Here is a 13,319-nt window from a genome sequence, read left to right as displayed (position 1 = left end):
CCATTAAGTGTGCTAAGTACATATTGTATGGAGGTGATGGAAGCTGATATTTCTGTAGGTGTCTCCACAAGAAACTAGGTCTGAACTGAGGAATTAGACAAATAATGAGATGTGACTTAGGATAACTAAAGAATTTGCCATACAACATGTGGGAATACTAGCTCATGTGGATGCCTTCAGCTTCCAGTCCTTGCTCTCTCCTCTGACAGACCCCATTTCCCCTTCTTCCCCTGCCCTTAGGCACTGGCTCATCTTCTCCAGCTGCCTTCTCTTTCAGCTGTGAGAGGTGTGGGCAGTCCTGTAGGGGACTTGAACTGACTTCCAAGTCCTCAATCTGCTGTGGATTTATTTCTGAATGCAAAGATGAGCAGTACTGCACACTATTGTAATGACACTGCTCAGCTGTAGCTGAATGTTCAACAGCTTAACTAAAATTGTCCTTAAAAGGGGGAGGGGGGGGAAATAGTGGTAAAGAAAGTCAGCACTGGCTTCTTATTCATTCTCCTCCTCATGAGGGCATGTCCATGCAGAGTCCTGCAGCTACATCCAGTTACCATAGTGATCCTAGTATCCTTCAGGAGGTTCTTCTTTAATGATGAAATATTCCTCCCACTGCTTAACAGCATCTTCCAGCAATTAGTAGGCTTCTGAGATCCTATTTCATCTCAAGAAACAGAACTGCTCCATAAAGCACAACGGTTGTGTTACTGTGCCTGATCTGACTGATGAATCCTCATATGCAACTTGAAGTTATTTCTGTTTATATTAACATAATTGGGTTCAGTTTTAACTCTTATCCTGGGTACAAAGCTGCTTACCTAATTGGAAATTCAGGTCATACACTCAGAATTAAGCTAATAGAAACTTACAGCAAAGGAGGGTTTCTCTGTTCTTCCACGAACCTTGGTGCTATACTAACAACATGAGTGACTTTCATAAGGATTATAACTGAGTGTATTATGATTTACATCTTCCATGAATTTCACAGCATTGGCTGAAGGTAGCATGAGTGCTAAATAGGATTACTTCTCCTTTCACAGATAAACAATTAAAGTATAAGTCACATTCAAACAGACAACTCTAACACCATTATTAATGGTAAGCCACTTTATTTCTCTGTTTACAAATCCTTCTCTACAGAAATAGAAATGAAACCTTATTTTTTTAAGACTCCATACTGCAAGGATGTGTCAATAACTGACCTCCTGTTAGCTCTACTCGGTGCAACAGTACAAGAATTATCCTACTCCACTGAGAATCTGCAATCATCCTCTTAATATAAATATTTCAGAAGGAGAACAATGAATAAGCTTTGCAACAGAAAATACTTCACAAGTACAATCTTTTACAACAGAAGATGTGCATGGAGAAACTGACTACACACAGAAGTGGAAACCTCACCTTGTGCACTAGGAGATACCTGAGGTGACACATGGAACACAAAATGTCAATATATTACTCTGATGCACTGGTGGCCTCTCACAGTTTGTTTCTTGGGACTGCACACATAAGAAAAAGGGGCTTCAGGACGTGCTAGGCAAATTCTAGATTTCTTAGATACGTGCTAGCAGCTCACACAAGCTGCTGCCAGGACAGTGTTGTGTATTCCCAAACAATACTTCATTGCAGGACAACAGGTCTGCAAAATGAAAAAGCCTTCTGTAGAGAACCATGAACACATGCTGTGCTGTCAGTCAGATAAAATGCAGTTCTGTGGGCAAAGTGCTTTTTGGAGCCCAGCAGTGAGGTCTTGAGGAGTGGGACTCTCTGCAGTGCAGCTTACTGGGATTCCTGCTGCCTCCATGGCTTCTGCAGTTGTTGGACCAATAGCAGCAAACTGCAATGACATTGTTTACAGCTGGAATTAGTGTGAGCAAGCATGGGATCAGCTCTTATTAGTTACTTTCTTGGCTAACACTGCCAGAAATCAGTTTGCATGTCTGAGCTCACTGCATTGTACCATTTTGCACTGAAGACCTTCAGTACAAGTCAGCTACCAGTTGGGCTGTTTAGAAAGTACTTAGGAAAGATTTCTCCCACCATTACAAACCTTCAAAGCTTTACCTTCCCTGTACCAAAATCAGCCTTTTTCCCCACTAGACCTCAACTGGAAGACCAGTAGCTGCCACCAGCTCAGTGAATTTGAATTCAAAGAATGAATTGCAAACCTTAATGTTCTTCTTTGCCATCACAGGGGAATTATGATTTCTTATGCAAACAGAAGATTCAGAAATCCTCTACAAGACATTTTTATTCCTCTTCATGTTGCAATGAAAAGCATGGTTATATACTCATAATTATGAATGATGTTAGAAACTTCATTATTTGTTTCTCAAATCAAGACTGCAGAACTTTGCAGTGGATGCTGCCTAACGTGTTTTGTTCAGAGAAAGAAGCACAAAGAGCCTGGCATTCCCCACAAGAAAATGAAGGTTTGGAAAGGGTATAACAGCTTTCCTCTCCCTTGGTCTCCCAACCTAGGCTTACTCCCCATTGCATTTCACCATTTTAAAAGAGCAGGTACCTTTATGTGGTTGGCAGAATCACCAGAAAGCTTCTGAATGTGCTGGAGGCAAAACTTGACACCAGATGGACTGAAGAACACGATGCTGGCTGGAATTCCCTGTGTGAAAGTAAGCAGAGGTTGGTAGAGGTTTCTCAGTTCCAGCAGCACATCAGTTCTTTCACATCAACCCCTTTAAATGTCTCTACATGGACACAAAGTGTTTTTTTTAATGAGAAACAGATGCTAAGCCAACAGAGGGCTCTCTGTGGTGCAGTCTGCCAAACCTCCACACAATGCTGAAGTTCAGGTGTGGCTTTAACCAAATACTTTGTCGCATACCCACTGGGTGATAAATGTACTGCAATTTTTCTCATTTCCCTGTTTAGCAAGGAAACTCAGCAAGTTATTTCCCTAAATCCATTCCTGCCTACGTCAGTTCTGGCCACGTTCAGTTTCCCAGCTTGTGTGGTTTTACCCTAAGTTCTGCCCACCCAGGGGTGCTGTGACAAAGATGAGGCGATGCCTTCCAGCTGCAGATCACACAGAGGGCTTTCTGTCCCACACGAAGGCCTCAAGAGAGCCAAAAGAAATTCTGCAAGATCTGGACCCAAAGCACGTGCCTTCTTTATCGTGATTTTCTGTTTGAGCAGAAAAATACCCTGCATGAGATGTACCCAAAGCACATCTGCTGTTGTTACCGTGCGTGGCTTGGAAGCTGGCCTGAGCCCCTGGAAAGCAGAGCGATGCTTTAGCACAGCGCTGCTCCCTGTCTCAGTGTGCTGAAACACTTGTTTTTTTGTATCAGCTAGCTAGGAACAACTAAAAAGCCTATGAGAAACAGATTTAATAGCTTCACACTGAAACCAGCAAATCACATTGTCTAAAATGTGTGTAAGGAGTTCCTCAAAAAGAACTCAATGTGGATGTATCCTCCCTGGAAGCACTCAAGGCCAGGCTGGATGGGCTGTGAGCAACCTGGGCTAGAGGGAAGTGTCCCTGTCCATAGCAGGGTTGGAACCACGTGATCTTAAAGGTCCTTTGCAGCCCAAGCCATCCTATGATTCTATGAAAATGCCTATGTACCATGCCAGAGCCTTTTAGGACCTCCTGAAAATTAACTTGAAAATCAAGATATAATTTAACAAGACACTGATGTATAGATTAAACAGACGTGAACATGCTCAGGCAAGCCAAGCTATCCCAAGAAAGAAAGGCTACATTTTGAACACCATTAAACACAGATACAGGGGAAAATTCAGAAAGTCAACCTGGACAAAATAAAAACAATTTCTGCTAGCTTCAAATCTTTTTCTGTGCACTGCTCCTGGCTTAATAAAGTTTAACAGATACGTTTGCTAGATTTTTTTGCCTTTATGACCTCAATACATATGTCACTTGGAATTCAAAACACTTAAAATTATATTCATAAGCTGGATAATCAGAGGAGAGAACTCTGAGACTACGGAGGGCAGAAAACCACTGGATTCTGATTCATAAAATGCAGCAAAGTTATCCAGAGACACCACAATAACAACAATAATTAAAAAATAAAGCTGTTTAATAAATATCCTCTGGAAGGGAAGAGAAAGGTGTGTTTTGTTAGGTTACATCACAGACCTCAAAAATTCTGACATTCCAATTTGACCCAATACCTGCTGTGAGAAATAGCTGCTCAGTGACTGCTGGAGATGCTCGTGTTGGGCAGTCTGGTACACAGTCAGGCTCTCCAGCGGTATGCCTGGGATCACAAGAGGCATTCAGAACCAAACAGGTTGTCATTGATTTCTATTATGTCAGGAAAATGTTCTTACTGTACCACTTGCACTTTAAAAGTTAAAAAATAGTTCAACTATTTCAGGTTAAAAAGACACAGGGAAAAGGACATGAGGGATTCATACATCTTTCTATGCATATTATACAAGATTAGAACTTTTATAACTGGAGGACCTCAAAGCACATGAGGACAACTGTCATGTCTCACAGCACGTCTGCGATTAAGTTCTCTTCCTTCTCAAGATGCCAACAAAGGTGATGAACAAAAGCAAGTAACCTTGCTTGAGCTGCACTACACCAAGTCCTGGAGCTGTGAGCAGCATCCCAACCTCAAAGATCGACCAAGGAGGCTGTGGATGCCCCATCCCTGCAGGCATTCAAGGCCAGGCTGGATGTGGCTCTGGGCAGCCTGGGCTGCTGGTTGGTGACCTGCACACAGCAGGGGGTTGGAACTGGATGAGCATTGAGGTCCTTTTCAACCCAGGCCATTCTGTGATTCTAAGGAAGCCTGCACTCCCATCCTCCAATCGACATCACAGAAAATTCCATTCTCACTCAAATTTGGTTCAAAAAGCCTAGGTACAAATTGTCTCCTAACAGACTGAGTACAATGAGGCTCAAAGGGAAGTTCAACCTTTTTCTTTAAGTGCTGTAGGAAGTACTTCTCTTTTCAGGGCTCCGCAAGGAAAAAGAAGAGATGATGAACGAGGTTTCTCTCCTGTAAATACACAAACAAAAACTTGTCATTAATTTCTTTTTTAATAAAGATGCATTTAATCCACTTCAAAGGTATCAAATGGTGAACGCTGTTGCAAGTGCTGCATGCTTCTCCCCCAACACAGCCCTGCGGTAACTGAAAGCACTCAAAAACTGCATCCCAATTCAGAGGGCAGAGCTACTTAGCATGTAAATTAAAAAATATTCCATAACCAATACAAATGCATCAACTAAAAAGATCTCATGAAAGATAAACAGCATTTCTATTCCCCGTGCCGTTCTACAAAGAAAAACAAGGACTGTGCAAGTTATCTCTTCCTTCTCAGAAACACAATCTTCCTCCATTTTTATATTTAAAACTTCAGCCCACTCTGTACACAACAGCTCTCTCTACGGGAAAGAACTTTCAGGCAGACAAGAGGACAGAAGCACTCTGCTGGAAGCTTCAGGCTATCTATGTGTGTGTTTCCTTGCTTGCCCAAGGAAAAATGGTTCCAATTCCAAGGCTGGAAGACTGGAAGTGGGTGTCCACACATCCTCGTATCCTTTCAAAAGGAACTGGCTTCCAACCTCAATTGCTGTTACACTGCCTGCATGTGAATGCTCCTTGCCCATCTGGGAAGAAGGACCTTTCTGGTTTGTGACCTCAGCTTTTAAGCAGCATTAAAGGCAGCAAACACCATTATCTCTTCTTAGACAACAGCTTTTTGCAGCTACTGCCACTAGGAAAGTCAGATGCTCATACGGTGACTGCTTTAGGTGTATTATCTTAAAGTGTTTAATGCTCATTATGTTAAGATATTTAATGTAAAGGCTGTTCTGACGAGAAATGAATGAAACTGAAAATATACTCCAATGCAAACTGAAACCCATATTATCATTAATCCTTCATCACTAAATACAGCCAGAAGTTCAGATGTTTTTGGACATGAACTTAACAGCAGACTTCTTGTGCAGTTTGCCTTTTCTACAAATAAGGGAAATTAAGAAGAAGTTAAGAAGAAAAGAAAAGCAAAGAGAAGAACAGCAAAGACAAAATGGGAAGACCTTACTTGGAGTCAACACATACTGGCAATTGGCACAAATATTACGTTGCAATAAATCTAAAATTACTTGCCTTGTATAAAGACTCAATGTGGCTGCTTAATTAGGAGTAAATTCCTTTGTTTTTAATTCCACTTAAGGTGGTATTGAAGCACCTGAGTAACAAAAGGATTACCCTGCTGCAGATTTTATTTTTATTCTGACAACAAATTCTAATGATAGAAAAATTTTGAGCTGTTCCTTTCATTTACCTATCATGTTAAAATAAATAAGAAAAAAAAGACAGAGGTTCTTACAAACCACTTGATAAAGGGCGAGAGCATCAACAGGCAGCCTCCAATAAACCACCCGGTACGATTACATCTATCAACAAGCAGTCTCCAATGATTGAAATGTGCTGCATGGTTATTAAAACTGAAGGGTATTCAAAGGCAGTCATTCTCACAAGGATAATGGCAGTGCTACAGCTCTGTGTTAATTTAAATAGCCTGCTGGTGTTCTGGTATGAAACTGCCCTCGGTGTAACGTATTCTATGGAGAAGGCTGTAAAACATACAATTTTCTTCCCCACTGGTGGCTGTCAGAAGCTGCTGCTGCTTCCAAACCGCTCTCTTTGGGTCCAGAAAAACACAATCCTCTGAAACCACGTGTTGGTGCTGAGGAAAGGAGTTGCCCTTATCCACTCTGAATTACGTGGTGGTGAGACACCCCCAGCCCCAGCAGTGACATCCCATGCTCACTGGCAATCTGCACGCTCACTAACAGAACCATCTCCACGTTACGACCGAGCAGCAATTTCAAATCATTACAGCTCTGACCTTTAATTAAGAAAAAACCCAACACCATTTGTCTGCTGGGTCAATTAGTATCCAACTGCAGAGTCTAAGATGTCGGGTGAATTAAGATCCTGGATAGGAATTTCAAAATGTTGTTTATGGCCTTTTAGAGCTATTTAGGTATTCCCAGAATCTGAATCCAGAGATGTAAGATGACACAGACCACATATCCTCCTCTGTTTCAGCATACAGATGACTGTATATACAAGAAACAAGGTACATGAGCTTAATGTAAATAGAAGATTTCAGATACTCACTTGAGCAAATATATTCAGCTAATTTTTCAGCATTTCCACTCTTTTCTCCTTGTGGAGAAAGGCCAATTTCTTCCACTATAAGCAAAGACAGAAGAAAACTCCACTGAATTCAAGAAGAACAACTCAAAGTCACAGAAACATGAGCTGAAATTGGAGTCCCAATTTGATCCACCTTAAACTGCAGCTTACCAAGAGAAGCTGTAGCCTTTCCTACCACGTATGTTGGTTTGGTATTCCACTGTTGTTTAAGAGATTTTGACCATGCTGTAAAACATTAAATTAAGTTTAAGCACGTGGCAACAAAATATGAATGCTAAATGAGTATTTGGACTTCTGTGCAAATCTATGGATACAGCAAATGCCAACAACTAATACAGGACACTTTTCAGCAAATCTGAGTTCACAGAATGAATTTTTAATGTATTTTTCATCGCGTAAATAGCAGCCAAAAACATGTGTTCAAAAGCTCGATTTGAGTAAATAGTTCTCAGCTGCTTTTGTTAAATAGTGTTCTTAATGCATGCTTCACCTTATGTCACATCGTATGCAGCTTACGTTCATTTCTACTTTGGCATTAATGTAGAAGTTTAAATGGCAGCAAAGCTTCTAGGGAAGAAGAGTACACTGCAAAGATCTCAACACACAAAGTGGGGAATTTAAAATAGAAATGAGTTCTCAGCTCTGAAGAACTCAAGAGTGGTGAGGTGCTGGAACAGCTGCCCAGAGAGGCTGTGGATGCCCCGTCCATCCCTGGAGGTGTTCAAGGCCAGGTTGGATGGGGCCCTGGGCAGCCTGGGCTGCTATGAAATGTGGAGGTTGGTGGCCCTGCGTGTGGCATGGGGTTGGAGCTTCATGATCCTTGAGGTCCCTTCCAACCCAACCATTCTGTGATTCTATGATTCTATTCTGTGAATCTTAGCATCAGCAAATGTAACCACAACTGACTGCAGAAAGAAACCCACGCTGATTAGTAACTGATGCCAAGAGCTTTTTCCTTTCATTTCTAAGAGCAGCATAAAGCACAGAAAAGCCAGACCCCTGGAAGCTCCATTCAGCACAAGACCTTTATGACGTCAAAACAGAATGATTTTTTTTTTAAGGCATTCTCCAAACACTGCTGATGGATGAAATAAAAAAACCAAACTTCAGAAAATACCAAAAGAGAAAAACCAAGGAATATGAATGGGCACTTACCTTCATTTTTACTATTCTCTCTTAAACATATCTTGATGGCTTCTAATGCTCTTGGACTGGTGAAAACGAGGCCCCTGTAACGCTCTGGATGAGAAAGCTGCTTGGAAATAGGAAATGTAGGAAGCACATTAAGAATCGAGCAAATACGTGAAAGAAATAAGTCAGTCAATTCCTTGTAACCTTGTGAACAACAAAACAGCACCAACAGATAACAGAAAAAGGCAATTATTTACACTTATCAGCAGCCAGATTATTTATAAGAGGAATGTATAACAACTACTGGATATTTTCCTGTGTGATATTAATGCTGAAACTCTGCAGGAATAGGTAAGCCTTCCTGTCACTGCCACGAGCTGAGGGATGGACAAATGACATATGAGATACTCTACATTCACGTAGGAAAAAACAACTGCCATTTCAAGCAGTAACACAGAGGGTTGCTTGCTGCTTGTCCCCTACCTGATCAGAAAACAGTAAGACCACAAACATGCTCTAAAAGACTGGTTAAAAAAAAACAGAGTGTTCCCAGGTCAATTGTAAATGCTGTGGTACACTGTAAGACCTACTAAAGAGAAATGCTGCTGGAGGTGGGCACTCGAGGTAGGCTCCCTCACAAAAGCTTTCCAGCACAGGAGAACTAAATAAACAGCTGAAGAAAGAATGGGAACAGCCATTACACAGTTTGACCCTATGAGATGAGGTACACAACTTTGGTGCAATGGAAGGGTGAACTTCAGGTATGCTTTAGTTGGTACAACAGTCCTGTTTCTTTTGCTACAATGCCTGTGACTACTGCTTGTAAGCTTTATTGTCCTACCTAACCAGCCTATGTCTTTAGGGAGTACAGACAGCATCCTTCTCATTGTAACATCACAGGACAGACTTCTGTTAGTGAAAGAACAACACGAGGTACTAAAAAGGGCAGCAATATTATTAACTCAGTGTAAGATGCTGCACCTTGGCAATCATGGCCTAAACTCTGCTGGAAATAAGGCAACTGGAATCCCTCCAAACTTACCTTTTCAAACAAGTCTTCAAGAGATACAAATTCAAATGACAAAACTGGAATCAAAGTTGCTTCAAATCCATACAATCCTAATTCCTATGGAAAAAAAAAATCACAATTCTTGAAATACACTTCCAGCAGTTTTTGCTTCAAAGAAACAACCAGGTCAGTGCAAGTATATTTTTCCTCAGCTAAAATACACAGGCATCTTACTCATTAGTGAATCTGGTTAGGTTCACCTATCTTGCTGAACAGAACAATACTGTTACTTAATAGCAAAATAACACAACCATTTACTTTTTCGAGTTCACTCACTTTCACATATGGATCTGGTCCCGACTCTTTGTCTTTGGGGTCCTTCAGTAACAGAACCTTCATCGTTTATCAAATAATTGCAGAAGAACTCTGAAATACAATAAAAGAATTTATCTAAATTAGATCTAGAAGCCTTTTTTGCTGAGCAGTGCCTTGAATGGCTCAGCCCGAGCTGGAGCAGGGCTCCCTGTGCAATGAGCCAGCAGCTAACGCACGTTCTCTGGGAATGAATACCCACCCTGATAAGAGCAGCAAATAACATGCTGGCTTCAGATAATGCTGCTTAAGGGAGAAGCTGCAAGGAAAGTCATCAAGGAGAACGCTGCAGAAGGAGGAACAACCCCTACAAGGCAGTCATGTTCAGTAATGTAAGATGTAACCTGCTTCTGGCTGAAACAGCTTTATCCCACTCTGTTCCACCCTGTTCTGGGCCAGGCTCACACCTGTTGCCCATACACAGAAGGGAAGGTTCTCCATTCCTTAAATGCTGACGTGCTGAATTCAATGACTGATTCCAACCCGTGGGCAAATACAACAAGCAGCAAAGCAAACAAACAGCTGAACACAAACAGAATTTGCTAACTGCACACTGACCCTAATTACTCACGTGTTCCTTTCTGATATTAACACAGCAGCCAATTAGCTTTAAAAAGAACAAAAACGAGTACTCAAATGTATGGAATATCACTGGTTTGTTTGCACCAAATGCATTGAAATCCTCCAAGTTTCATTAAAGACCAAAAGACTGTTTGGGCAAATGTTTGTCATCACAACATTTTTAAACATTTTTCTCCAAAGAGAAAAGGCAGCTTTGCACCAAAGCAGGCCCAGGCACCAGCACCAAGTGTTACTGAGGAACACCTATGGCTGTCCAACACAACACCTTACCAACATCAGCTTCCCCAACGAGCAATTCTACTGAATCATTAATACCAAGCACACAAGACATGTGGCAGCTTCAGTAACTGATGGTGTATTTTGAAGTACTAGCACTATGGGAACATATTTTAGATGTCATTAAATTTAACCAAGAGAGGAATGCAAGAACTTCTGAAGAGCCAGAAGATGTTTCCATACAGAGCAGTGAATGGACTGACAGAGTCCAGCGGTGCTCAGTTTATATCTGCAAATCAGACTGTGGTGTGAATAACCTGAACTCAGTTTTGCACTGCCAAGTTTATAGGACGATGTTGGCCTTCCACTTTTGGCTCACAAAACAAGCACACTGTTTGCATGCCAATAACTGCTCTGTGATGATTGCTCTTCAGCTGTTAAGAGAATACCATTTAGAACCCATTAGGCTTGCAAACAGCTAATAAGAGGACCACAGATTTTCTGACTTGAGCACAAACGCACACTCAGATGAAGAAAAATTTGTATGAGCCATTCTGGGGTTTGGGAAGCATCCAGTTAGCTCTGATAACAAACCATGGGAGCAAGCAGAGCTCCCAAGGCATTCCTTTGTGGCCGAAGGTACAAGCAGTTTGGTGCTATTTCTCTTAGCCCGCATTACCTAAGTCAGGAGAGGGGTAATTTTGGGTCGTGTTGTGCATTCAGGGACATATTAATAGATGTAACTGAAATGCTTCCCATTCACAGCATTAAACAGTGAAATTCACCATCGCTGTGCCTTCAATTAAAACAGAAAGCTGATTACAGTGTGTATCTCCAGTCCCCCACTCCCCTGCATTGGAAAAGTTGTCCTCAAACCAATTGCAAACCACTTCTATGATGGAGGATGGCTTTGAGAAAGAAAGAAATGGGTCCTTCTGTTTCTGCTTCTAAGTGACACTGAAAGCTGCAAAACACATCGAACTTTAATAAAACTCCAGCCCCTCTTTTATTGCAAGAAAGTGCATGGGTCACACAGCAAGGATTGACTGCCAAGTGTAACAGGAATGTCATAAACTGAAATGGAGATGAATTACAAGACACTACTGACATATGCTAAAAAATATTAAAGAAAAACAACGACTCTGAAAAACCCTGGGCTGGGATTTTTGATGCTATGTATTTCTTACCAATATTCTTTCCTAGCGAATAGCTGGGTTTAATAACCAGAGAAGGAAAGAAAGATTACCTGTGAGGCTGCCACGGCTTGTTTCAAAAGCCTACCAAACTCACAGGTAACATATATACACCATTCAACACAAGCAATTTTTCTAAATAATAATTCCTGTTACACAGGAATCCCAAAATCCAACTGCAAAACTAGTTCCCTGACCTGGCAATCCTGTGGAGCTGCAGGACTTGGACCTTCATAGAATCATTCAGGCTGGAAATGACCTCTCAGATCCCCCAGACCATCTCCAGCCACCCATCCATCCCACTGTGCTCACTGCCTACATCCCTCAGTGCCACATTCTCATGTTTCCCAAACACCCCCAGAGATGGTGATCCCCACTCTCTGGGCAGCCTGTGCCAGTGCCAACCACTCTTTCAGAGCAGAAATTGTTCCCAATCCCCAGTCCAAATGTCTCCTGGCATAACTTAAGGCCATCACCTCTTATCCTATTGCCACCTGGGCGCAGAGACCAATCTCTACAACATACTGCAGCTACATATGGCACAAATCCCTACAGAGGGGGTTTTACTGCTTCATCGAAGAATTCTATCAATCCATCTTGCTCCAATCTCTCCCTAAGCATCAATGTTTATATTTCAGCAGTGCTCCCAGAGCAAATACAGCTCTCGACTTCCAGCAGCCCTAACCCAACCCAACCAACCCCACCTGACCCAACCAACCTCACCTGACCCAACCCAACCTGACCCAACCCAACCTGACCCAACCTGACCAGCTCAACCCAACCTGACCCAATCCAACCAAACCAACCAAATACGACCCAACCCCACCTGACCCAACTGAACCAACCTAACTTAACCCAGCCCAACAAACCCAACTAACCCAACATGACCCAACCCAACCAACCCAATTTGACCCAACCTAGCCAGCCCAGCCCAACCTGACAAACCCAACCAATCCAACCTGACCTGACCCAACCCACTCAATCAACTCAACCTGACCCAATGCAACCCAACAAGCCCAACTTGACTCAACCCAACCAACACAACCAGACCCAACCCAACCAACCTAACCAGCCCAGCCCAACCTGACAAACACAACCAACCTAACTTGACCTGACCCAACTCAACCCAACCTAACCAGTCCAACCCAGCCTGACACAATGCAACCCAACCAACCCAACCAACCCAACACGACCCAACCCGACCCAACCCAACCAACCCAGCTCGACCCACCCTAACCATCCCAACCCAACCTGACCCAATCTAACCAACCCAACTCAACCCAAACCAACCTCAACTGACCCAACCCAACCATCCCAATCCCACACACGACCCCCCCAATGGAAGGCAGCCCCCATCCACACGGCACCCACAGCTGCCATCGCCCCCCCCCCCATGCCCGCACTGCAGCTTGTCTCAGTCCTTTCCTAGCGACTTCATTAGCACTCACTTAATGACACGCAGGGCCTTAAACAGAACAGAGTGCGCACGTTCAAACATCAATGTAACCTGCAGTTCGGTGCAGCCTGTGGGAGCGGACAGGAGCCCCAGCTGCCCCGCACGGCTCCCCAATGCGGTGCCCCCCCACTCACCCGCCCCGCGCCGCTCCCGGCCCGGCTCCGCCCCTCCCTCCTCGCGTCCTTCCG

The 13,319-nt window shown here is 42.9% G+C and overlaps 1 protein-coding gene across 4 annotated transcripts; it reads right to left on the bottom strand.

The window, feature by feature from the left end:
- Positions 1-1,107: 1,107 nt before the first annotated feature.
- Positions 1,108-13,313, bottom strand: UROS (uroporphyrinogen III synthase). 4 transcript variants are annotated; one of them, XM_042818158.1, is made up of 10 exons: positions 13,266-13,313; positions 9,649-9,738; positions 9,346-9,429; positions 8,328-8,424; positions 7,323-7,397; positions 7,134-7,208; positions 4,914-4,997; positions 4,159-4,244; positions 2,525-2,623; positions 1,108-1,837 (listed from the first exon to the last, which is right to left on the bottom strand). In XM_042818158.1, exons 2-10 carry the CDS (start codon positions 9,709-9,711, stop codon positions 1,691-1,693), a joined length of 810 nt encoding a protein of 269 aa, XP_042674092.1. In that variant the 5' UTR covers positions 9,712-9,738; positions 13,266-13,313; the 3' UTR covers positions 1,108-1,690. The 4 variants fall into 4 exon arrangements, with proteins under 4 accessions (XP_042674092.1, XP_042674091.1, XP_042674093.1 ...); XM_042818157.1 differs by lacking the exon at positions 13,266-13,313 and adding an exon at positions 13,124-13,244; XM_042818159.1 differs by lacking the exon at positions 13,266-13,313 and adding an exon at positions 9,887-10,458.
- Positions 13,314-13,319: the final 6 nt, after the last annotated feature.

This window comes from Centrocercus urophasianus, unplaced genomic scaffold (assembly GCF_019232065.1).
Source record: "Centrocercus urophasianus isolate 14NV4802_14NV808 unplaced genomic scaffold, USGS_Curo_1.0 seq_17, whole genome shotgun sequence".
Classification (NCBI taxonomy): Eukaryota; Metazoa; Chordata; class Aves; order Galliformes; family Phasianidae; genus Centrocercus; species Centrocercus urophasianus.
This window is presented reverse-complemented; position numbering and strand designations above follow the sequence as displayed.

What these genes read in the sequence shown, in the direction of transcription:
- UROS (XM_042818158.1), bottom strand. Translation starts at nt 9,711, where the DNA reads ATGAAGGTTCTGTTACTGAAGGACCCCAAAGACAAAGAGTCGGGACCA. An exon ending in TTGAAGACTTGTTTGAAAAG is followed by an intron (nt 8,425 to 9,345) that starts GTAAGTTTGGAG and finishes ATTTCCAAGCAG; the next exon opens with CTTTCTCATCCAGAGCGTTA. An exon ending in AGCTGAATATATTTGCTCAA is followed by an intron (nt 4,998 to 7,133) that starts GTGAGTATCTGA and finishes GTGTATTTACAG; the next exon opens with GAGAGAAACCTCGTTCATCA.